Below are 24,076 nucleotides of genomic sequence, written 5' to 3'. Positions count from 1 at the left end.
AAGTGATTCCAAACACATCAAAAAAGTTGTGAGATAATGTTAAGGGAATCAACAGCAAATGCATGGATGGTAATTTTAGAGTGAGTCTGATTTACATTTGGGGGCTTTTAATTGCAGTCATTTATCAGTTTTAAACTTTCAATGTCTATATATAAAAACGCAGCAATTTAAACAAGCCAGCTGCTTCTTAACGCAGAACATGAAATGATGAATTTATGAATGAGTGAAGTGATGAGAACCAACAGCAAGACTAAGAATATTTGAGCTTCTTTCAAAAACCTAAAGCAGTCTATCAGTACCTTGGAGAGCTTCCAATTTGCCACTACCCACCCCCAACATTCTCAGAAAAATGATTTAATAGCCAAAGGAAAATGGGTACAGAGATATCTGACACGTTTTTTGAAAACTATTTCATTTTGCTACCTCAAAATGGTTTCCCCTTTTGTTCGGTTTAGAATGAAACTAACTACTCATGATCTGTGATAGTGATAACTTCAACTTAAGGTATTTTCTTTTGCTTAGGAAACACAACTCTTTGCCACGTCTGCGCATTAAAATGTCCCTTTCCAATGCGCTCCTAGGAGAAAATCAACTCATCTTCCCTCTGGAGGTTATATTCAAGGGTAAGATCTATTTCTGAAGACACTGTGGAAGCAGTGTGGATCTCCATAGGGATAGCCAAGAGAAGTGCTACCGAGAGGAAGGAGGCCGGAAGATGATTGAGCGCTGTTGGGGGACCCCAGGCGCTGTCCTTCCTTCCTTCTGCCACTTAGAGCTGAGAGAAGCTTCAGTATCGCTAATCCCCACCGCGCACGCGCGCTCGCCTTTCCTAAGCGCAACCTCCAGCACTCCCCCCTAACTGCACCTGCCAGGTCACAAACCTCATCCTACCCACTCCCGCTCCCTTCTGGAGGCGCAGGCTTGTCTCACATTGATTGGTCGGAGCCCACGAGGGCACGTCCAATCAGCATCCCTTCCTGCTCAACCTATTCCCGCTCTTCCCGCCCCGCCCACCCTGCCCGCCCCGCCCGGTACCTGCTTTCTTTGTGACTGGTGTGCGCCCAGGTCACTCAGTACGGCTAGGCGAGGTGTGCTGAAGTGGGCAGGAGGGAGGGTACGGGGGCGGGGCGGGGCGGAGGGCGGGGCCCAGGTGTCGCGCTGCGCGGCCTGGACCTAGACGGGGGAGGGGGGCGAACGTGGGAACGAGGCGGGGCGGTGAGGAGGGGGTCACGCCGGCGACGTCGGCAGCGTGAGGTTTCGCGCGTGAGCGGCGCGGGGCCTGGCTACCAAGCTTTCCTGGCCGGCGAGCAGGTCGTCGACGCCGGCTCCGGGAGGAGCCCGGGAGGAGGGAGGTATCGGAGTCAGAGACGTAGTCGACTTCGTCCCCGGCCATGGAGGAGGCGCAGCCGCTGCCGCAGCACGAGCTGCCGCTCTGCGACAGCCTCATGATCTGGGTGAGTGTACGGGGCCGAGGGGCCTGGTTCTCCGCAGGTGAGTCTGAGGAGCACGGACTAGCAGCCCGCGGCCGGGTGCCCAGCGGTCAGCGCTGCTCGTCGCCTTTGACCTCGAGAGTGCCACCTGCGGGGCGCGGGACTGGTGTGTGGGTGCGTTTGTTTGTGTCCAGGGGTGCAGGTAAAGGAACCTTTGAGGGTCTGGCCAGAGGGCACGATCTGGATGGTGTTCCTGGCAGCTGTGACAGGAGGCTTGTCTGTGCCCTTACCTCTTCCCGCCGTGTTTTTGCTCCCTGCCTGAACTTTCTGGATTTCCTACTCTCCTCTCCCTTCTGCTTGGTAGCCTCCCTGTGGGGACCTTTGCGTCTTTTGGGAGCGAAGACCTCCAGAACCCAATCTCTACCCCTAACCACCCTGTCCTGATTATATACAGGTGGCCAGATGGAGGCTCGCTCTTTCAGTTCCCGGGTTGGTGCTGCCTTAGAACTCCAGGGCGTCCAATTTTGTAGAAGCCGCTTAAAAAAGATGTATCCATGTTATTTCCTGTGTGGAGAAAAAGCTGTTTTGGACCCTCTCTCCCCGCCACCCCGCGCCCCGCTCCATAGCATTCTTCTTTAAAGGAAAGGATTTGGCATTTCTGTGTATAATTTATCCGTGTTTAGAATCTGTGTTCATTTGTGCAGACTTTCGAGAAGTAGGGTCTGTTTCCAGATTTTTCAGTATTCCAGTGAACAAATGATCTTACCGCTTCGAACTGCTTAGATATCAGAGAACTTGCATCCAGGTGTGGTTGTTAACCCACATTCAGCAAGGATGGCGCTTGATGGCCCACAAGGCGATGTTGATGATGCTCACCCCCAAACCGGTTGTTTAGTTGTGTGTAAGGGGAACGTGTGCAGAATGGAATGTAAACAGACTGGACCAGGAGGCCTTAATCTGTTGATGAGATTCCTTAGCCATCTCTTAATGTGTGTAATTCCAAAGAATTGAAACATCTGAAAAGATTTCTGGAAGTGCATGAAGTCTATTGGAAATAACCGTAATTTAAAGCAGTTTTTACATGCTGGAAGTAAATAACTTTTGCTTTAAGTAGAAGGCAAATATTTCGGGTTTCTGAATTAAAAGCTGTTAGTTAACTGTTAATGTGTATTTTCATTTAAAAATAGGGGATTTAGATGCTATATTTAATTAACACTCATGAAATAAGAGAACATTACTTTTAATGACCTGTTTTGTTAAAACAAGTGGCTAATTAAAGGGTGTATCCTAATCTGTTCTATTGTGCTCTAAACATCTTCTGACTGAAATAGTAAGCTTGGTCTTTATGATGTCATTGACTTCAATGTGAGGTGGTGAACTACACAATTTTCTTGAACTGTATTGTGATATTTTTTAAAAATGTTATGTGACTATACATTCTTTTAATTTATTGACTTCTTACTTAGTATAAGGATCTGAGGAGGGCATATATCAACTTTAATTGGAGCAGTAGGCAAGCTGTGTATAATGACAAGGGAAGGCAGAATTCCTTAAAATCTGAAAAATATGAACCAAACAAGGAATTGTAGATGGCACAGTGCCATCTAATAATAATGTCTCCTTTGGCTGTGGATTAAAGAGAAGTAAAGGAAGATATACATTTGTCAGGATATCCCTGCCTCCTAAAGTGCTAATAAGTAATGTTATGTGTTGAGAAGAAGTATTAGGAAATCATGATAAAAGAAAAAAAGTATGTTGGGACCAATTCATGAAGGTGAGAAGAGAGTTGGGAGTAACCATTCTTTTAGTACTAGGGTAGTGGAGCCAAAGTTGATAGAATCAGAGAAATCAAGAAAAGTTAGGCAAAGGGGGGCCTCTTTTGATAACTTTTGAAGTGTTGTATTTTATGATTTGGAACTCTTCTTAAATTATTTCTTAGAAATGTACTGCTACTTAGCAGAAAATTCAAGGATGAAAAATAAATGTGGGCACCATTTGCATAATGGAAGGAGTGTGAGAGTTTGAAGAAATGTTTGCATGAAGGTGACTTTGATTTTGCTCTTTGCTTCTGTGATGTTGTAAATTTACTTCTTGTATTTGGGCTTTACTTTCACCAATAATATTAGGGCATTGGACCAAACGTTTTTAGTGGTTCTTTTGATTCTTGCACACTTGTCAGGCAGATGAAGGAAAAAATAAAAATGTGTATGCAAATTAAGAAAATTACTAAAAATTATTGTTTATATGAAGATCTTAAAGCAATGTCTTGCTGAAATGAGGAATTAACGGAGGAAAATATGAAGATAGAGTTTAAGATTGAGCTTTTTCCTTGGCTATCAATTGTGAAAACTCCCTTAATTTCATTGATGTTTATATTAAAGCAGCTGAGGAACAACACTTCCACATTTCTTATTATTTACTTTATTTAAAAATATAAGACAGAGTAAGGTGCTTATTTGCATAAATGCTATGTTTTATGATGGACACCTATGGAAGCGCAGTCTGTCCTTTATGGGTCACTCACTAAAGAGACTTTTGCTTCTTTAGTCCTCTGAAGAGTTGGGTTAAAAAGGATGCATTCTCTTTTGTCCCTACTCCACCCTCTGAGCTTTTAAACTCATTCACTGTTCTTCATTATAAAGTCTTTCAGTTTAGCCAAATGAAATTATGTTCTCTGTTATCTCATTTACTTACTTTGCAGCTATTTTAAGAACTTCCAGGAGACACTCAGTGTCCAGAGCAGTAAGGCAGAGAAATTGATCTTAATCTGAACATAGAGGGCAAGGAGGCAATTGCTTATCATATATATTCCATTCGCATATGTCTTTATTATTTTGCCTAACATTCAGTATCTCTGAAATTGTCCTTTGAAAATCATGAATCATATCTATTTTGTAAAAAGTTAATGATGTGAGATTTAATTTATAATTAAAAGTTAAATGAAAAATGGTGGAATGAGACAGACATCATTATCCTATGTACATGTGTAATTACATGAATGGTATGAATCTACATCATATACAACCATAGAAATGAAATGATGTACCCTATTTTTGTACAATGAATCAAAATGCATTTTGTAAAAAAAAAAAAGTTAAATGTATAAATAGAAAGGTTGAAAAATGGGAGCCATGGTTTCTTTTCCTTTTAAAGATGTCTTAAACCCTGGAGGTTATTTTCTTGGTAGATCTACTCAGTTGCAAAATTCTTCTTATTTTATATAGCAAATATTCCATGTAGTAGTCATCCTGTTTTCTCAGTCTGCATTATGCTCTTTCCTCTATGCCATTACTCTCCATTTTAACAACAGGATCATTGCAGGAACCTATTAACTGATCTCCTTGACCAGAGAATAAAGCTGCTTTGAGTTACTAAGATAGTTCTCCAAAATATCTAAAAGATGTCACTGTCTTCTTTACTACTCTTAGTTATTCTCCATCACCCAGAGAATGTTTTCAAAAATTGACATGCTAAGAATCACTTGAGAATTATATGATCTAATATGTCTGGAGATTCTGATAAATATTTTTCCTAGACCCCCACACTTTAAGAAACCCTAGCTCATATCTAAGTGCATTGACAGCTATGAGCTTATGTTTGTGCCAGCCACTATATGTATGTTTGCTCTTTCATTTAATTCTACCAACCATCTAATGAGGTAGAAACTGTTCTATTTCCCATTACATAGATGATGCCACTAAGGATAAAATAAGTCCAAGTTTCTTGTCATGACCCTCTAGCATCCTGACTTCTGTTGTTTCTTTAACACTCTTTATTGTTGCCTCTTTCTGTCCTCCTTTGTACTACAAATATATATTCCCCCAAAATACCATCACTTTTCATGTGACTATGGTTTTATTATATTCCTACTTCCTGAAGCTTCCCACCCATGGCCCTTTCTTTACTTAGAAAATATTGTACTCATTTCTTATGACCTTCCATCAGGAATCTTCTCTAAGAAGTCTTTTCTAAATGCAAACCCTAATTAGATTAGTTGACTTCTGTTTTATTTCAAAACATTTTGTGTATACTGTAATCATGAGACATTTCCTTATCTAAAAATGATTTGTATCTTTTTCTTTTCACCTTAATTCTTGACTGAAGCTACTTTAAGGGTATAAAACTGGTGGTTTTCTTTTGTAACCCCATCTTATACCACAGTGTCTCACATAGAAGCTCAGTAAAGTGTCTCTGTGTACTTTGAAAGTAACTGTGGCTATCTTTTGCTGCTTATGTCATTGTTTTAGATAGAGGCAGATTTGTAGAACCTCAGAATACATAGAACCTCAATAGGCGAATTATGGTGGGAGAGAATTCTATTGGGTGATGGTAGTTAAACGGTAAACTTAGGAATTAAAAGTGAATAGTGAAGAAGATAAATGTGTGTGGAAAAAAGAATCATAATATGTTTAACATTAGATTTCTAGAAAGCATATTATTCTTCTTTGCTTTGTTATAATTTGCTTTATGAATATTTTTCTATCTTCTATTTGTTTTTGTGAAAAAATGCCATCATTCTACTTCCCCTTTTAAAGTGTGTATTAATGTTTAGTATATGGAGTTTTGAAAAGTTAGTCATACCTAAAACAAAACTGAATAAAAATACTTGTCATTGATGGATGGGCCCTTGATGCCTCAAGTCATAATGCTAATTGTTGATAGTAAGCAGAAGTCCTATTTTATTTCAGAGTTTATGAATAAGCTCTAAGTAGTTTTAGGCTTGACATTTCTAGCCTGTGTTTTCCTATCAAATGATATGAGTGAAATTTTTAACTCATGTTGGATTATCTTAAAGTCTTTTCCTGATATTCTTCTAAAAATAGATAAAAGACTGGAGTTGTACAACTGGCTTTGTATTATTCAGAAGCTTTGAATTACTTTATGCATGGCATCAATGTATGCTTTACTGTCTTAGGCATGGTTTTATGAAATGTTAGGTGTTTTTATTTATAAAAATGTTATATACCCATGGAAACCTATTAGTATAGCTTCATTTGATTGTCAGGGTTCATATTTAAATAAAAAGACAATTTTTAGCTGTTTTCTATTTATTCTATAACACTGTCCTGTAGGGATAATGAAGCAATATTGTCATTTGCTTTTTGTCATTTTAGCTGCAGACATTCAAGACTGCCTCGCCTTGTCAAGATGTCAAACAGCTGACTAATGGAGTTGCCATGGCACAAGTTCTTCATCAGATGTGAGTAGTGATCAAACTCAGCCTGAAAAGAATTGGAAACCCAATACTGAGGGAAAAACACTTAGACTTTTCTAAAGGTTATTGAAATTTTATCCTGTTTGATGATGTATTCAGACCTATGGTACCAAGAAATTTTTACAACCAGGGAACACTTTGCCAGATTACTTCTTGCTTGTTCCTGGAGATACATCTTAACTAAATAAATGATCAGCATTCATATTCGTTCAAGAGATTTTATTTTAACCTTGGTCTGCACATGTTTACAAATTAGTAACTATAAAAAGACTAAAGTAATGATATATTTGCTTATGATGTTTCTTAAACTTGTAATATTAAAATTTTAAGATTTCATATTTAGAAATTAATATAGAGATTACTGAAGCATAAAATACTAGATTTAGAAAAAATTAATTAAAATCTATTTCTGAGTTTATCAATAGTGAAATAATATATGAGTGAAATCTGAACTCACAGATTTGGGGCAACCTCACCTAATAAAGTGATTCTGTGTGGACTAGATCCATTTATATAATTATATCAAAATTTCCTAATATTTGCCAAACATAAAGATTAGGGTTTTAGTGTATAGTATGAACTCTGTACCCTTAGTAGGACAAACAGGATCCAGTCTGTGCTCATAATTTATTAACTGATGAACATGATGACTTTATATTAGCTTACTGGGAGACCAGAATTCCATCTCTACTATTGTTCTATAGTCAGAAATTGTTTATTTAATCATTACCATCATCTTGTAATGGTTTGCTGTAATTCACATCAATGTGTTTGCAAAAACCCTGTACCATTCTTAGAAAAGCAACTTAAAATGATGGTAGAGAGAAACAGATATTATTACCTCATGTACAATATGACTGATGTAATACTGCAATATGTATAATCAGAAAAATGAGAGATTACACTCTATTTATGTATGATCCATCAAAATGTGTAAATGCATTCTCTTGTCATGTACAACTAATTAGAACAAAACTTTTTCTTAAAACAACTTAAATGATATTAAAATCCTAGTTATTTGGAATCTTCAGAATAATCTAATGTGAACAGATTTAGAGTTAACCCAAAATAAACATTAAAAGACATATACTTAACTTGTTTGGCAATGGAAAGAGAAGCAGTCATTATAAAATATGTCTTACATCTCCTGCTTTCTTAAAAGTGTTTCTTAAATATTTATATCCTGATCGATTTTAAAATTATTTAATTGGTGAGTCAACATTCTGAACATGGTCCTTTCTTGATGATTTTTAAAAGTCATCATTGTTTTTTGTTGTTAGAATATATGCCTTGATTCCTCTTTGTGATATATTGTGGTTGGTATGAATGTAAGACTGATAAGTGTTTACTCATTTCCACAGTGTCATCCAAAGATGTCATTTCCATATGTACTGGTAGCTTTAGTAGCTTTATGCTATAAAATAATAGAAGAGACCTGTTTTTATATGATTTGGTGTATCTGACTCTTTGACCTCCTGTCCTCTGTAGCATTGCACCTAATATTTAGAGTAACATCAGGTAAATAAAATTTAAGTTGTATCTTTGGTCAACAATTAATTTTTTTCCCCACAATCTGTTGGGTTTTGCTGTTACTGCCAATATACTCTCCACTTTTTCTTTTCTTGTTCTCTCTCTTTTACTGTCCTCTAATAGCTTTCTGCAGGAGGAATAAGTCAGCCAATCATAAAACTTTCTTTATTCATTTAACAGATGACCAGTGGAGATACTTGAGTCTCAATGTCTTTTGTTTTTTTGCTTCATTTACCTGTTTTTATGTGTTACATGTCTAAGCCATCATATCATTCAGGGACCATTTTAATAGCCCTTTCCAATTTTGGAACTTTTCAGAAGTCTGAATCCTGGGTAGTGAGACTTAAAGCATACATTTTCCCTTGGTAGAATCACAGTATCACATATCCCTGTTAAAAGGGCTAATTTCATCCTGTTTGAACTTTGGAAAGCACTTTATATTTTACAATTTGTAACAAACGTTATTGGTGACTAACATCAAATCACATAAAAGTTGTTACTGAAAGTGAGAAGAGAAATTCTCTTTAATGCTTTTTAAAGAGGTAGCAGAATTACAGATAATTATTTATCTTATGCTTTAGGCACAGATATTATTAGATGTGCTTCTAAATAACGAACTCTTGAAAAGTGGTGTCTAGGCTATTAAGATTTAGTCATGGAGTTGTTACTAGGGTTTTATAGTTTCTTAATTATTATCTTGAGTTTGAATATATAGTAAGTACCTCTCCTTTAAAAAAATGGATGTAGAAGCTTCTGTTATTTAAAAAACACATGAGGAAAAACTAACTACAGTGGTATTAGTTTCTTAGAGCTGCCATAACAAAGTACCAGTGTCTTAAAACAACAAAAATGAATTCTCCCATAGTTCTGGAAGCTTACAGGACTAAATCAAAATAATACTCCCTGCAAAACTTCCTGCAGAAGATTTTTCCTTCCAGTCCAGCTTCTGGTAGTCTCAGGCATTCCTTGGTTGGTGACAGCATAAATTCAACCTCTGCTCTATCCTCACATAGCCATCTTCCCACTGTGCCTGCATTTATATCTCTTCTCTTATAAGGGTAATGGTCATATTGGTTTAGGACCCATCCTAATTCATCATAACTTCAATTACCTTGATTATATCTTTGAAGATGCTATTTCCATATAAGGTCATGTTCCATAGGTATGAGAGGTTAGAATTTAAACATATCTTTTTGGGGGGAACATGGTTCTATTTATAAGAAGTGTAAAGAATGCATGCCACTTCCCTGAAAGAAAGCCTTAGCTTTTTACTTACAGAACCAGATAACCTCTCTGCTTGTTTTTATTGTCTTTGGATATTTTTTGCAAGAGAGAGAAGAGTGAAAAAGAATGTAGAATATTCAGAGACCTTAAGCAGCTTGCATTTATTTGTTCATTCAGAAGATATTTGAGCATTTAAAATGATAGAACATGATAACCAAATCTTAGTATTTACTAAATTCATCATTATATACCCCATTAGATAGGTTATTTCATTAAATTTTTAGTACTCTATGGTGTGGATATTATTTTTATCCTCAATTTATACATGACAACAGAAGTGTAGAGAAATTTCATTGAACTTTGGAAAGTCATATAATGAGAAAATTGCAAACTTAGGATTTGTATTAGTCTGGTTAGACTCCAAAGCCATTGCTCTTACTTTAATACTTGAAATCTAGTATCTTGAAGCCCTTCTGATAGGTTTTTAATTTGGGGTATTAACAAAATGAAAGTCCATATGTGCATGTCCAAAATACAGATCACATTTTGATGTGTTGTTATTCACAGAAGGTTTTTTGATTATTGAAGCAAAATAGTCTTGGGGTATTCATGAAAGGGACACAGATATTATTTATAGTAACCAGTAGGTACTAATTATTATCTGAATTTAGTTAATGAAGTTGTTGAAGATGAATATCATTTTTAACCTTTTATTAGAAAATAATTAATTACATTTTACTTAATTAGTCCTTCATCCCCTTTCTTATTTGGTGTTCCTTGAGTAGCATTGTAGTTCTAAGAAATCTAAGAAAAGGAGTTCATTGTTGGGGGACCAGAGGTATATAGATGTGGCAGTGCAAAAAAAGAAAAGAAAAGAAAGAAAAGTTATATCAGTTACATCCACAGATTTCTGAGGTTGAATATCAAGTAATAGTGTCTAATGGTTTGAGATGGGTTGAATTTGCTTATAAGAAAGAAAGCAGATTTATTCTTATGGAGAAATTTAAAAGTATTTCAGAGATAGAGTTGAGTTGGAATGGAAAGAATAAGGAAACATGTAAGTTGAAGATTATTTTTAAAAATCTAGATAACAAGAATAGATTAATCTCTAGGTTCATTTTCTAAAGTTACAGCATAAAATCATATACTTAGATATCTTTTGACTGTGTGTGTGTGTGTGTGTGTGTGTGAGAGAGAGAGAGAGAGAGAGTTAAAAAAGATTTATAGTCAGGGTACTGCAGAGAAGTAGAAGCAGTAAGGTAGATGTTTGTGTGCATGTGCATTTGCATGTGTATACACAGATATTTATTTTAAGGGTTTGGCTCATGTTGTTGCAAAGATTTGAATGTCCAAAATCTGTGGGGTAAGTCAGCAGGCTGGAAACCTGGAGAAGAGCTACCAGGATCATAGGTAGTCTGCTGGCAGAATTTGCTCTTTCTTGCAGTGGAGGTCAGTGTTTCTGGAGGCCTTCAACTAATTGGATGAGGACCACTCACATTATGGAGGGTAATGTGCTTTACTCAGTCTACTGATTTAGATGTTTAATGTTATCTGAAAAATAACATCACATCATCATCTAGATGTGATTAACCAAATATCTGGATATAATAGTGGTCTAGCCAAATTAACATAAAATTGTTCATCACAGCTGACCTTTCTCTTTTGTGTAGGACTTTTTATTACTCAGTCTAATATAAAAAGAAAGTAATTTTACTTTGAATTATTAAATTAATTTAGTCATTTCAGATAAATAGTTAGCAGTTTGTCATTTTTACATTTATCTAAGTTGTTTTGGTAATTATAGTCTTAGCATGTGGAAAAAGTTGAGTAAAATTAACATAAATTTACTGAAAAGAAAATAGTTACAAATTCCAAACAAATTAGTTGGAAATGGTGGTACCATTTTTTTTTTTTTTTTTTTTTTACTGTATGAGAGTGGTATGTTCTCCATTGGAACACTTGAAGCAGAATGATTTCAGACAGGTTAAGCAATGGGTTATAGTTTCAGTTTTGCATATTTAAATTTAAGACATAGCCTTGGGAAAGAACCTCTTTTTTCCTTCATATTATAGTTGACATTTCCATCAGGTAAAAATTAAGATAAGACTTTAAGATCTCTTCAACACTAACAATCTGTGATATTGTAGCTTAACTCTTAGAACCTTTATCTGATTCTTCCCTGAGTGTAGTTATCTGTGTTCTTTATTTTCTTCCATTAATAGCTGTTATTTCTGAGTCAAAATAGTGAATTATTCATTTTCATATTAATTTCCCTCATTTCCTTCCTCAGTGGAAGGATCCAAATATTTGTTTAGAATGTAATCTGTTAATATAATTACATATTGTTCACTAAATATAGTCAAATATTTTCTTCAAAACTTTATTAAATATATATAGTTTTTGCATAGCAAATATTTGTTTTTACCTTCAATATCAATATGTAACTTTTCTTCTAATTAAAGCTAAGTTTGTAGATTACTCAGTTAAGTTCATTGTACTCCTTTCTACTCAAATAGATTCATTTTGTGCTTCACAATGTACTAGTTACTTATGGCAAATTACTTTCCCTCTCTCATCCTCAATGCCCTGAATAGGAAGACTGAGAATAATAATATATCCTTCGCCAAGTTACTATGATGTTTGGGTGAAATAACATGGAAAACTGTCAAACACAGTGCTTAATACATAGTAGATACTCATTAAAATGTTGGTTTTCATTCCCTTCAGGAGTGGTACTTTAGACCTTCGTATTAGCAGGCCCAAGAATTAAATATTTAGTAGTAAATGTTTGTTAAATTTAAGGTGTTAATGACTTAAGTAATTTAATATGAGAAGTTCCAAAATGAAATTCTTAAGAATCACAGAAAATTCGGTGGGTTCATTTAAACCTTTACTAATTTCAGGAGGATAAACTAAGCTATAAAGTAACTTTGTTGACCAGTTTGGTATTTTTTATGTAATAAACACATTTTAACCTTTAGCCTTTATATTTTGTTTTAGTGATATAGCTTGGTTCAACGAATCTTGGTTAAGCAGAATTAAAGAGGATGTTGGGGACAACTGGAGAATAAAGGTATGAAGAATGAATGTGGGAGTATCTCTTCTTCCAAACAGTAGTCCAAAATTAGCAATAAACTTGACTAGATCCTTTTTAAAAAAATTAACTTGTGACTACATTTTACTGTTTACTATGACTTTCGAACACGTGTATGCTCTCATCTAACTACTGTCACAATTAAATATAGAGCATTTCTATTAAACAAAAATATGCTTCCTTCCCAGTTAATCATCTCCTCTCTACCCTGTATCTGGTCCCAGATGGCCATAGATCTGCTCTCTGCTTTGTGTAACTATAGATTTCATTTCTAGAATTCCAAATAAATGTAACAATAGACTATGTTCTATTTGTGGTTAGTTTCTTTCACTCATTATGTTTTTGAGTCTCATTCCCTCATTCATATTGCCTACGTTAGTACCTTTTTTTTTTTTTTTTTGATGTGTATACTGTTTCAATACTTTGATATTACCACAGTTTAACTCTTTACCTGTTGATGGATGTTTAAATTATTTGTGGTTTTAGCTGTTAAGATTATAATCGCAATGAATATTCACATGGGAGTTTTTACTTAACAAATATTTTAATTTCCTTTGGGAAAATTCTTGAGTGGAATTACTAAATTGTGTAAGTATGTGTTTAATCTTAGGAGAAACTGTAAAACTGATTTTCTATTTTTAAGATCTTTTCTCTTTTCTCAGTTCTATGTCTTGTAAGTTATATGTTTATTTCATATAAATTGTTTCATTTGTTGGCATATAATTGTTCTAAACAAGTTGGGCATTGTAGCATGCCTGTAATCCCAGCAAGTTGGGAGGTAGAGACAGGAGAATAGTAAGCTCAAGACCAGCCTCAGCAACTTACTGAGGCACTGTCTCAAAATAAAAAATTAAAAGGATTGGGGATGTTGCACAGTGGTTATTCCCCACCCCCCCAAAAAATTGTTCTTAATAGAATTATCATGCTAATAATATGCTAATGACCATGATCTTTAAGTGATGCCTTATCTTTCTTTCCTAAAATTAGTAAATTTTGAAAATTTGTTCCTTAATGTCTGGCTTATTGTTTTTCAGTTTTATTTTTTAAATAAAATATTTTCTATTTAATTCATTTCCTATTTGATCTTTCTTATTTCCTTTCTTCTACTTACATATGTTCTTCTTTTTCTTGCTTTGTAAAGTGGAAGTTTAAATAATAAATTTTAGTCTCCTTTCTCCCCCAATATTAAACATTACTTTAGCCACATCTTATGCATTTTAATGTACTGTGTTCTGATTTTCATTCAGTCTGAAATATTTGGTAATTTCTCTTTTGATTTCTCTTTTAACCTATAGGTAAATCAGAAGTAGGTAATTCAAATTCTAAATACTTTTCTTTCATTGATTGAGTTCTAATTTACTCCCATTTCTTTCTGGAAACATACCTGCATTAATACAAGAAATACTTTTGTATTTACTGGGACTTATATTATGAACTAACTATTCATAAGTGTTCCATATGCACTTGAAAGGAACGTGTGTTCTTGAAGTTGTTCCACAATGTGGAGTATATCAAAGTTATTGATACTTTTGTGCATCTTTCATGTCTTTATTAATTTTTCTGTTTAATTATTCTATCAGTTACATAGGGAGGAGTCCTTAAATCTCTACAGTTGATTTTGATTTTGTCCATTTTTTAAAAATTCTGTTAATTTTTATATTATACATTTTGAATTTCTATTATTAGTTTTATTGCACGTTGTATTTTCAAAACTTCTTGGTAAAGAACTGTACTGCAATGTTTTGGGTGTTTTTATCAGGGGAAAGTTTTTATTGTCTTTCACCTTGGTATAGATTTTCTTTCATTATTAATACGAAAAAGGTTTATTTCATATTCTTTTTTGTTTTTTTATCACTTTAGGCTAGTAACTTAAAGAAGGTACTTCAAGGAATTATGAGTTATTACCATGAGGTATGAAAAAGATATGCCTTCAAATACAAGATGCTATGTGATAATTAATTGACATTGAGGAACGATTTGACTTTTTATTTATAATATTTTATTTTAATGTAATTCACAATCAAAATATTGCCATTTTTAGAGAACTCAAGTTTTGTGGAATTACTTGGTTTAAAGTTTAAATATATTTTGTATTTGCAAAAAAAGTTTGTCGATGCTCTTTAAATTATTTTTTCAAATAGAATTTATTGCTTAATGATTAACAGTTTTGAATTAATTTTGCCATTAAAGAATTTTGTTTCTATGTGTTAATAGTGTCACACAATTAAACTTATATTTCTTTCCAAAAAATTTTAATGCCCTTTGGATTTTTCAATTTATCAAATACCTAAAAGTCATTTTGAATCCTTTTTCAATTCAAGAAACATTTAAATAAACTTAACAAAAATGAGGATAGGAAAAACTAATCCATTAGACCTGTTGTTCATTTGAAAAAAGTGTAATGATTTATATTGTGATTCTTTGTTAATTGATCCTATATAAAAATATTACAAATATCCTTTGGTTTAACATCGACCTGTTTATTATTTAATGGAAAACCATAAACTTTGTCCTAGTAGACCAGAACAAGTGCTTTTTAAACTAAACAAATCCCTCTCTCTCTGAAAATGGGATCAAATCAGAAGCACATATCGTTGCTTGTGGTTGATTACACAAAATATTGAGATTGTCTTAACATTTGCCAACTGGTTTTAATAAATAATTATTGATTTTTCATTTCTTAGTTCATCTGAATTGTTTCATAAACCTAATTATAATTAATTTTCCTTTTAATAATTAAATGTAGTAAAGTATTTGTAGCCCACAAAAACGAGTGATATAGTTTATTATTTTGATTCTACAGTTTTTGGGGCAGCAGATTTCTGAAGAACTTATCCCTGATTTAAACCAAATAACTGAATGTTCAAATTCTGTGGAGCTTGGGAGGTTGCTACAGCTTATTTTAGGTTGTGCCGTCAACTGTGAAAAGAAGCAAGGTAAGTAAAGTTCAATCAACTGAGGATTTCACTTTTTGAAACTACCTTTTTTGCCAGTATTTGCAAGGTATCATTTAGCCTCACTGTTTCATTTTGGCTGAAAGCACCCTGAAATGTAAAATTGGGGATCTGAGTTCAAGCCCTTCTCTGTCATTGAAAAGTTGCACATCTTAAGTATCCTATTTGTACATGGTTTCTCATATTCAGTGGCTAAATTGAATGTGTCTTAGCATAAGATGGTTTAATTATCTAGTGCTTGATTTAATTAATTCGATTCTTAGGATTTAAGCAGATATTCAATGAATTATACTTATTCATCTGATAGATTATATTGTATGTAAGAACCTTAGGCTAATAGATTTTCATAAATATTCATTAAATTATAATTATATTCAAGCTTCTTCAGATAATGTTCTTCTTTTTGTAGAATACCTGTCCAGTGTATCTTGATCAGCAGTCTGATGATATAATGGAATTGGTGTGTAATATTTGTGTAACCAAACATAGTGATCCATATCCTACTGAGTATCAAAGTATCACTTTTGGTTACATGAAATGAATAAATTGATGAACTAGACCCAAATCTCCTTCCCTGTGTTGGCCTGGGTGATGAGTTTTGATGCTGATTTTCTTTTTCATGATTTATTCAACTTGGTTTTAGTATGCCACCTTTATTAAAGAATTTGGTTGCCATATTTTATAAAAATACTTCAATGCAAGATCTTAGAAACCACATTCAACATCATATAACTGATGAAGCAAGGATACAAAACAGAGTAAATTCAATAAGAAAAACTCAGAAAAGACAAAGAAAAACATGAAATCAATGATAGTTTATCAATTAAAAAAAGACAGGGATTAGATATCAGAAAACTTCTATTAATACATCTCTTCATATTACTCTTTATCATTAAAGTACTTTTTTTAATAGGGCAAGTCAGTACTTATTTATAGACTTTTATTCCTCACAGAGAATGACAAAGAACTTTTATTGGATATTTTCTTAAAAATGAGGAATATTTGTTCATGGAAGTTTAAAACTTCCCAGAATATTTAATCACAATTTGACAAGTATTAATTCATGTATAACTCTAGTAGCTTTCTGTTATAATTATGATATATTCTTTAATTTCAGATTATATCTTGCTTTTGTTTAATTAATATTACCAAATTTTTCAGTTATACTAGTCATTTTTAGAGAACTAGCATTTGACTTTGATTCTCTTTTGTATTGTTTGATTTATTTCATTTAAAGAGATGCTTCTATTCTAAGCAGTAATTGACACTTAAAGCTGTAATTTTTCCTAAAATGATGATTTTGTTGCATCCTGCAAATTTAAATAAAATATGTAGACTATTTATAATTTAGTTCTAAGTACTACTGAGCAGTTTTGTCTTCATATTTTTAAAAGGAAATTCAATTTCTGGAAATACAAATGAAAGTTTAACAGGTAGTAAATATAAAGAAGTAGTTTCACTTTTGTTATTAAAAAATCAGAATTATCTAAGTATCTAATTGAATTTACTTTTGAAAATATGTGTTTCAGTTTTCAATTTTTAAGTGTGTGCAAATGAATGAAAAAAACTATTAACCATGTAACTTAAATTTAAAAACAAAGTACATCTAGGATATTAAACATCTTCCACACTTGTACTTTGCCATGAGAAATTTTCAAAATGATTCCAAGGTGCTACAATAATCCTAGTCTTAAAATAATGTACTGGTTTGATTAACAATTCCCCTCTTGATAGGAAAGGAGATTATTTTTATGAAGATTTCAGCAGATGTTATCCAGATTATCCACTTAAATCATTCCATGGTCTGTTCATCTTCTGGTTAATTATTTTTCTCCCCCTTAGCACTTAGTGATCAGGTGCGTACTAGAACCTGTCAGACTCTTTGTCCAAATCTGGGCTTTACAAATGAAAAGAAGATTTAGAGAACTTTAGAAGTTTTCCAGAAGAATCATTAAAACAATAAAAGTATTAGAAAATAATAAGGCTCTAACATTTTAGGGTAGTTGTTTTAACTGGAGAACATACATTTGAAGTGAATTTAAATCTGCAAATATGTTAAAGACTCTTTCTAAGGTTCCTCATTTCTTGTAAGGACAGCTTACCTTGAGGATATTGCATGTGTATTTGTAGGAAGGTGAAAGGATCTCTTTGTGGTGAGACTGAGTGGATTCTGAGCAGGTGTTTACAGAAGGCTGTGTAACTCATATTGGAAGCTTTCCTGGAGTGAACTATATATGTGATAAATGAAACTTTCTGGGCCTATTAGTTTCTGTCTTGTAAGAAAAATCGAGAATTTCTTTTATGGGAAAACAAGAAGACATTTAAAAATATTGATATTTTTTATTTTGCTTATTTGTTTTCTATAAAAGTATTAGAAAATAATATCAAAATTTTGGAGCAGTCATTTTAGCTAGACAATTCATAGTATTTATATGCTCAAATATATTAGTGGACAAATAGTGTATTTGCATAAAAGACTTGGCGGTAGATGAATTTTCATATCCCAGTTATTGAATTGTTAAGTACTATGGTCAAAGAGTAGATTTTTTTCAGATTGAATTTTTTTAAATCATAGAACATATTAAAAATATAATGACACTTGAAGAGTCCGTTCAGCATGTGGTCATGACCGCTATTCAAGAGGTAAGTTATATCATATTCATGTAAGTATGAAAATCTTGAACCATGTTATATAAAAGTTATAAATTTTGTGGTATAGTTTTTCTTTCATAAACTTACCCTTTGCCAGTGGGTTTACTTAAGTGTTCTTAGTTTTTCCCAAAATATTGTAAAAAACCTTCAGCCCAATTTTAGTACCTCTTATTCTAAAAACTGATTGATAAATTGATGTTGTCAAGGTCTTTTAAATAACTCTAACTAATCGGGGAAAACAGGAGAAGCAACCTTTGTGCAAATGGAAATTTTAATCACGTTCTTTTTTACTTTCCTGATATTGTAGTTAATGTATACTATCTGTACTTTGAGAACATTAGATTCATGAGCAAATGTGGTAGTATTTAGGTTTTGGAGCCCAGTAGCCTGGATTTAAGTGATTCTGATCATCTCAGGAGAGTCAGAAAAATTCAGGATTCATGGGTCCAGTGTTTATTCTTTATCAGGCTAAAAGACATAGATAAGGTAGAGTGCAAAGGAGATAAGAGAGAAAAGAGAGGAAACACATTTTTGTAAGGGGCTTAATCTAGAGGCAGACATCATTCAGGGCTTCAGTAGTCTGCATATAGTTGGATTTTGCATAAATAAGTTTGCCCTGCATGTGCAAAAATGATACTTTTAGAGGACCCTTTTTTACTTTTAAAATGACTCCTCAAATTAGGAATTTTGATGTATTACTCATTTAAAGGCTGTATTTTAAAACTGTTACTTTATGCTATATAAAGATTTTTAAAAGTTATTGATCAGTTAATGTGTTCAGTTTTATTCAGCAATTTTGAAACTAATTTTTCATGACTCAAATATTTCAAATATGTCTACATATTTCAAGCACAATTTGTTCTTAATATCCTCACTAATATTCTTGAACATTGTTATTTAGGTTAGCCCTCTAATAAAGTTTTTATTTGGATAGTGTTCTAAGGATCAGCAAATTAAGGAAAGTAAAAGCTAAATATGAATCATTTTACTTTCCTTTTTAGATAAATATATTTTTCCTTAATCAACATTATTATATTTATATTTTATTTTAATTTCCTAGTTGATGAGTAAAGAAATAGTGAACTGTCCTACAAATGATGCTGTTGGAGAATTAGAACAACAGGTGAGTATTTCAGTATGTAAGGAAAATGTTCGGTGATATGAGTTCTTTGCCAATTATTTCCATAAGATTTATGTAGGAAAGCATCTACAAAAATATTTTTTCCATGGAAAATAATTTACTTAGCTTTAGGATCCATATTGAATATTATACACTCCTTCATGAATGTGAGTAGTGGTGGTCTCTAGATTTTTTTTTTTATGATTATTTTATAAGAGTTGAGTGGTATTCAATATTCCTTCTGACATTTGTAATGCACTTTTGGCTCATGCTAGATTATTGTACAATTAAATAGTAGTAGACAGTCTAAAAAAATTGAAGAATATCATGCTAAGCAAAATAAGCCAATCTCACAAAACCAAAGGCCAAATGTTTTCTCTGGTATGTGGATGCTGATCCATAATGGGGTTGGGAGAGAGGAATGAATGGAGGAACTTTGAATTGGGCAGAGGAGAGTGAAGGGAAGAAGCGGGGCAGGGGAGTGGGAAAGATGGTGGAATAAGGTTGACATCATTATCCTAGGTACTTGTATGATACCACGAATGATAGGATTCTACATGATGTACAAGCAGAGAAATGAATAGTTGTACTCCATTCATGTACAATGAATCGAAATGCATTCTGCTGTCATGTATAACTAATTAGAACAAATAAAAATTTTAAAAATTGTGCTAAGTTTTAATCATAGTTTGAATAATAAAGTAGTATAATTTTTGTCATTCTTTCTATTCACTTTCCTGATATTGAAGAAATAACTTGAAGATTCCAAGTTCTGTTATAGGACAGTATACCTATGTGTAACACAATCTGGGTTTTAGGGGATAGAATAAAAGAAGGGGCAAATATATCTTTAGTCATTTATTTTTATGGATCGTTTTTCACATAGCATTACTAGTCATCTCAAGATACATTTCAAGTTTCATTATTTGATAAAATTTTTATTTAAATGTGAATATACTTTGTTCTTTCTGTGACATAATTAAAAAAATACCTCCTCAAAATTTCAAAATATTTCACAAGAATTAACACAAAATTTTATTCCTGTGGGACCTCAACCTTAAATGTTGATGTGACTTTGTAAATATTACTTACATGGAGAGAACAAAATTGAATTTCAAAAATCCATTTCTAGTATTATTGTGCATGCATTGTGAAAATATATTTCTATTTTTGTTAAACATGATTTCCTGAAAATTTGGATTCATATTTCAGCTTAAAAGGGCTTTGGAAGAACTTCAGGAAGCACTGGCAGAAAAAGAAGAGCTGAAGCAAAGATGCCAAGAACTAGATATGCAGGTATGAACAAGGAGCCTGATCAGAGCAGAGTTTCTTCTTTATTTTAACTAATTAACTGGCAGCATGTTTTAGAGGTTGGGTTTCATTTTAGGGAAGAAACATTAAAAGCATTTCTTAAAGAATTCTATATTCAGACATAAATATCATAAATAATTTTCTCTGAGAATTAAAAATTGCTGATCTATTTTTTTTTTTGAGAAAATCATTCTACTAATTGGAGATTTTAGCTATTTAGATGAGGTCTCAGTTGTCTTTTATAAAATAGAAAAATTGAACTATCTGCTTCATACTTTATAGATATTAAATGAGGTAATTTATAGAAGTACTTAGTAGTACTAATTACTTATAGTAGTATTTATAGTACAACTTATAGTAATGCTTAGCAGTAGCCAAAATAAAGTACATATTCTGTCTTTTATTTATACACACATGTATTTGTAATCTCTTATGCTTAGGTTGTTTTACTTATATGTATATGAATATGTATATATATAATTCTGGTACTCATAAATAAACTTGTGCAGGCAGCAATTGTGGTTCAAGGATAGACTGTCAAACCAGGCTGTCTGTTTTCAGAACCTGGCCACATTACTGATGTATGTCCTCAGGCGAATTTCTTAATTTCTCCATACTTCAGTCCTCTTTTTTTTTGAGAAATGGAGTCATAAGACATAATATGTTAGAGATGTACTAGTTTGGTTACCAGCTGAATAGAATGGGGTGTGCAGACAAAGGGAACATTTGACCAACAGATAAAAAAAAAAAAAAAATTGGCTTGGGGAAACCTATGGATTACAGAAGAGGGCTGATTTTAATGGAAATAGCATTGGTAGGGTAAGCTGCTCAGGGAAAGCTAATCCAAAAATAGCTCATCTCAGGGAGAAGAAGCATTTTGTAGGCACAGAAAATGTCAGTGGATACAGAAAATTTCCTATACCCCTGTAGCTTGTGCAACTGCAAGCAGAAATGGGATTGTGAATTCATAAAGGAAGTTACAAGTAGCTAAGTAGAAAATTTCCAGAGGGTACCTGAACCAGAGAGACTATAACAGGCACAAAGAAAATTTTACCTGGGCCGTTCACCTCTGAGTTCCAAGAGAGGAAGCCCCTTTATTGCTAACACCCCATAAGAGCTAAAGGGAAGATGCTAAAAGGAAGGATTTTACTGGAGGTCCCAGAGATTCAGAAGTTCAGCCAGGAATGGCAGGTCCTCAGCAATAGGGGATGTGGATCAAATCTCATATACCTACCTACAGCATTCCAAAATTTTCTCAAATACAGAACCCAACATTTAGAACATTCAGTATAGAATTCTGCATCACCTCCACTACAGTATTACAACACAGAGGAACACAAAAACAAATATCAAAAGCTCCCAAATAGAGGAAGATCAATAGAAGAGTAATCTTATTAATGGGAATCAAGATAATATTAAATATTGCAAAAAATCAAAATGGCAAGAAACTACAAACACGTATCCATACTAACTGAATGTTAATGATCTCAATTTCCCAACTAAAAGACATATATTAGCAGAATGGATTAAAAAAAAACCACAATCTAATAATATGCTGCTTGCAAGAGACTTCACAGGCTGAAGATCAAAGGATGGAAAAAATATTCCACACAAATGGAGTCTGAAAACAAGTAGAAGTACCTATTTTCATATTGAACAAAGCAGATTTCAAGCCAGACTTAATTAGAAGAGCCAAGGCCACTATATCCTGCTAAAGGGAACAGTCTAATAAGAAAATAGTAAATATATATGCCTTGAATGTCAGCATACCCATATACATAAAATTCCTTGATGTTACATTTCAGATAGACCTAACACAATAATATTAGATGATATTAACACATGTTTTCACTTAAAATCAATAAAGGTGTTTTCAACATAAAGAAAAATATAAATCAAATGGACCTAGTAGACATCTAAAGAATGCTTTACCCTAAAACAGGTAAATTTACCTTTTTAGTAGTTCATGAAACTTTTTCCAAACCATGTTCTACGTCATATTCTATGTACCATATTCTACGTCATAATGTCATTCTTGGAAAATACAAAAAAAAAAAAAAAATATATATATATATATATATACACACACACACACATATATATATATATAATATATATATATATGTATATAATATATATATATATATATATATATATAATCCCATGTATCCTGCTGGATCATACTGGAATGAAACTAGAAGCCAACAATAAAAAATTATAGAAATCACAATAAACTGTGGAGATTTAAACAATACTCTGAAGTGGTGTAGAAATTGAGAAATTCTTAGAAACAAGAATGGAGCTAGAACATATCAAAATCTCCAGAATAGTATGAAGAGCAGTTCTATGGAAAATTTCTAGCATTGAGTGCCTGCATTAAAAAAAGTAGGGATCCAAATAAACTTATGTTCTACATTAAGACCTTAGAAAAAGAACAGCAAATTAATACAAAATCAGTAGAAGACAGGAAATAGTTAAGATCAGGGCCAAAATTAATGAAATTGAGTATAAAAATACTCAGGATCAGTGCAACAACACTAACTGAAAGAAAGAGATGACTCATAAAAATTATAGATAAAAAAGAAGATATCACCATAGACACTTCTGAAATCCAGAGGCTCTATGGAAACTATGTTGAAAATTTGTACTTAAATAAACTGCAAAATCTAGAAGACATTGACAAATTTCTAGATGTATGAGTTGCCCAAATTGAACCTAAATAGACCAATATCAAGAAATGAAATTGAAACAGCCATTAAAAGCATTCTAACAAAAGCCCAGGACCAGATGGATTCTCATTAGAGTTCTACCATATCTTTAAAGAACTAATGCCAGTTTTCCTCAAATTATTCCATGAAATTGAAAGGTAGGCAACAACTCCAAATACATTCAGTTGAAGCCAGTATAATCCTATTACCAAAACCAGACAAAGATACATCAAGGAAAGAATACTATAGACCAGTATGCCTGATGAACATAAATGAAATCCTTTATGAAATATTTGCAAACTGCATTCAAAAACAAATCAAGAAGTTAATGCACCATGGTCAAGTGAGTTTTATCCCGGGTTTGCAAGATTGGTTCAACATACTGAAACCAATAAATGTAATTTACCACTTAAACAGAATTAAGGGCAAAAATCACATGATCATCTCAATAGATGCAGAAAGAACTTTGATAAATCCATCACCCTTGATGTTAAAAATGCCAGAGAAGCTAGGAATAGAAGGAACTTATCTCAACATTATAAACACTATTTATGATTAAGTCCAAAGCAAACATCATACCGAATGGAGAAAAACTGAAAACATTTCCAGTAAAATCAGAAACAAGATAAATATGTTCACCCTATTCACTTCTATTCAATATAATTCTCAGAACACTACCCAGAGCAATCAGGCATTAGAAGAAAACTAAAGGGATACAAATAGGAAAAGAAAAAGTCAAACTGTTTGCTGATCACATAATCCTATATTTATAACCACAAAAGAACTCTACCAGAAAACTTTTAGAGCTTATAAATGTAGGACACAAAATCAACACCCA

The 24,076-nt window shown here is 33.1% G+C and overlaps 1 protein-coding gene across 1 annotated transcript in view; it reads left to right on the top strand.

Annotated features, from left to right (window-relative positions):
- Positions 1-1,228: 1,228 nt before the first annotated feature.
- The window catches only part of Hook1 (hook microtubule tethering protein 1), a 68,482-nt gene continuing 45,634 nt past the window's right edge, over positions 1,229-24,076 (top strand). The window contains exons 1-8 of the mRNA XM_047567359.1: positions 1,229-1,454; positions 6,545-6,630; positions 12,400-12,472; positions 14,354-14,404; positions 15,297-15,429; positions 18,023-18,090; positions 19,160-19,222; positions 20,432-20,515. Of these exons, the coding sequence (XP_047423315.1) occupies positions 1,392-1,454; positions 6,545-6,630; positions 12,400-12,472; positions 14,354-14,404; positions 15,297-15,429; positions 18,023-18,090; positions 19,160-19,222; positions 20,432-20,515 (621 nt within the window). The 5' untranslated portion in view covers positions 1,229-1,391. The remainder of the gene's footprint in view (positions 1,455-6,544; positions 6,631-12,399; positions 12,473-14,353; positions 14,405-15,296; positions 15,430-18,022; positions 18,091-19,159; positions 19,223-20,431; positions 20,516-24,076) is intronic.

The sequence above is a fragment of the Sciurus carolinensis genome, chromosome 1 (assembly GCF_902686445.1).
Source record: "Sciurus carolinensis chromosome 1, mSciCar1.2, whole genome shotgun sequence".
In the NCBI taxonomy this organism is placed as follows: Eukaryota; Metazoa; Chordata; class Mammalia; order Rodentia; family Sciuridae; genus Sciurus; species Sciurus carolinensis.
This window is presented reverse-complemented; position numbering and strand designations above follow the sequence as displayed.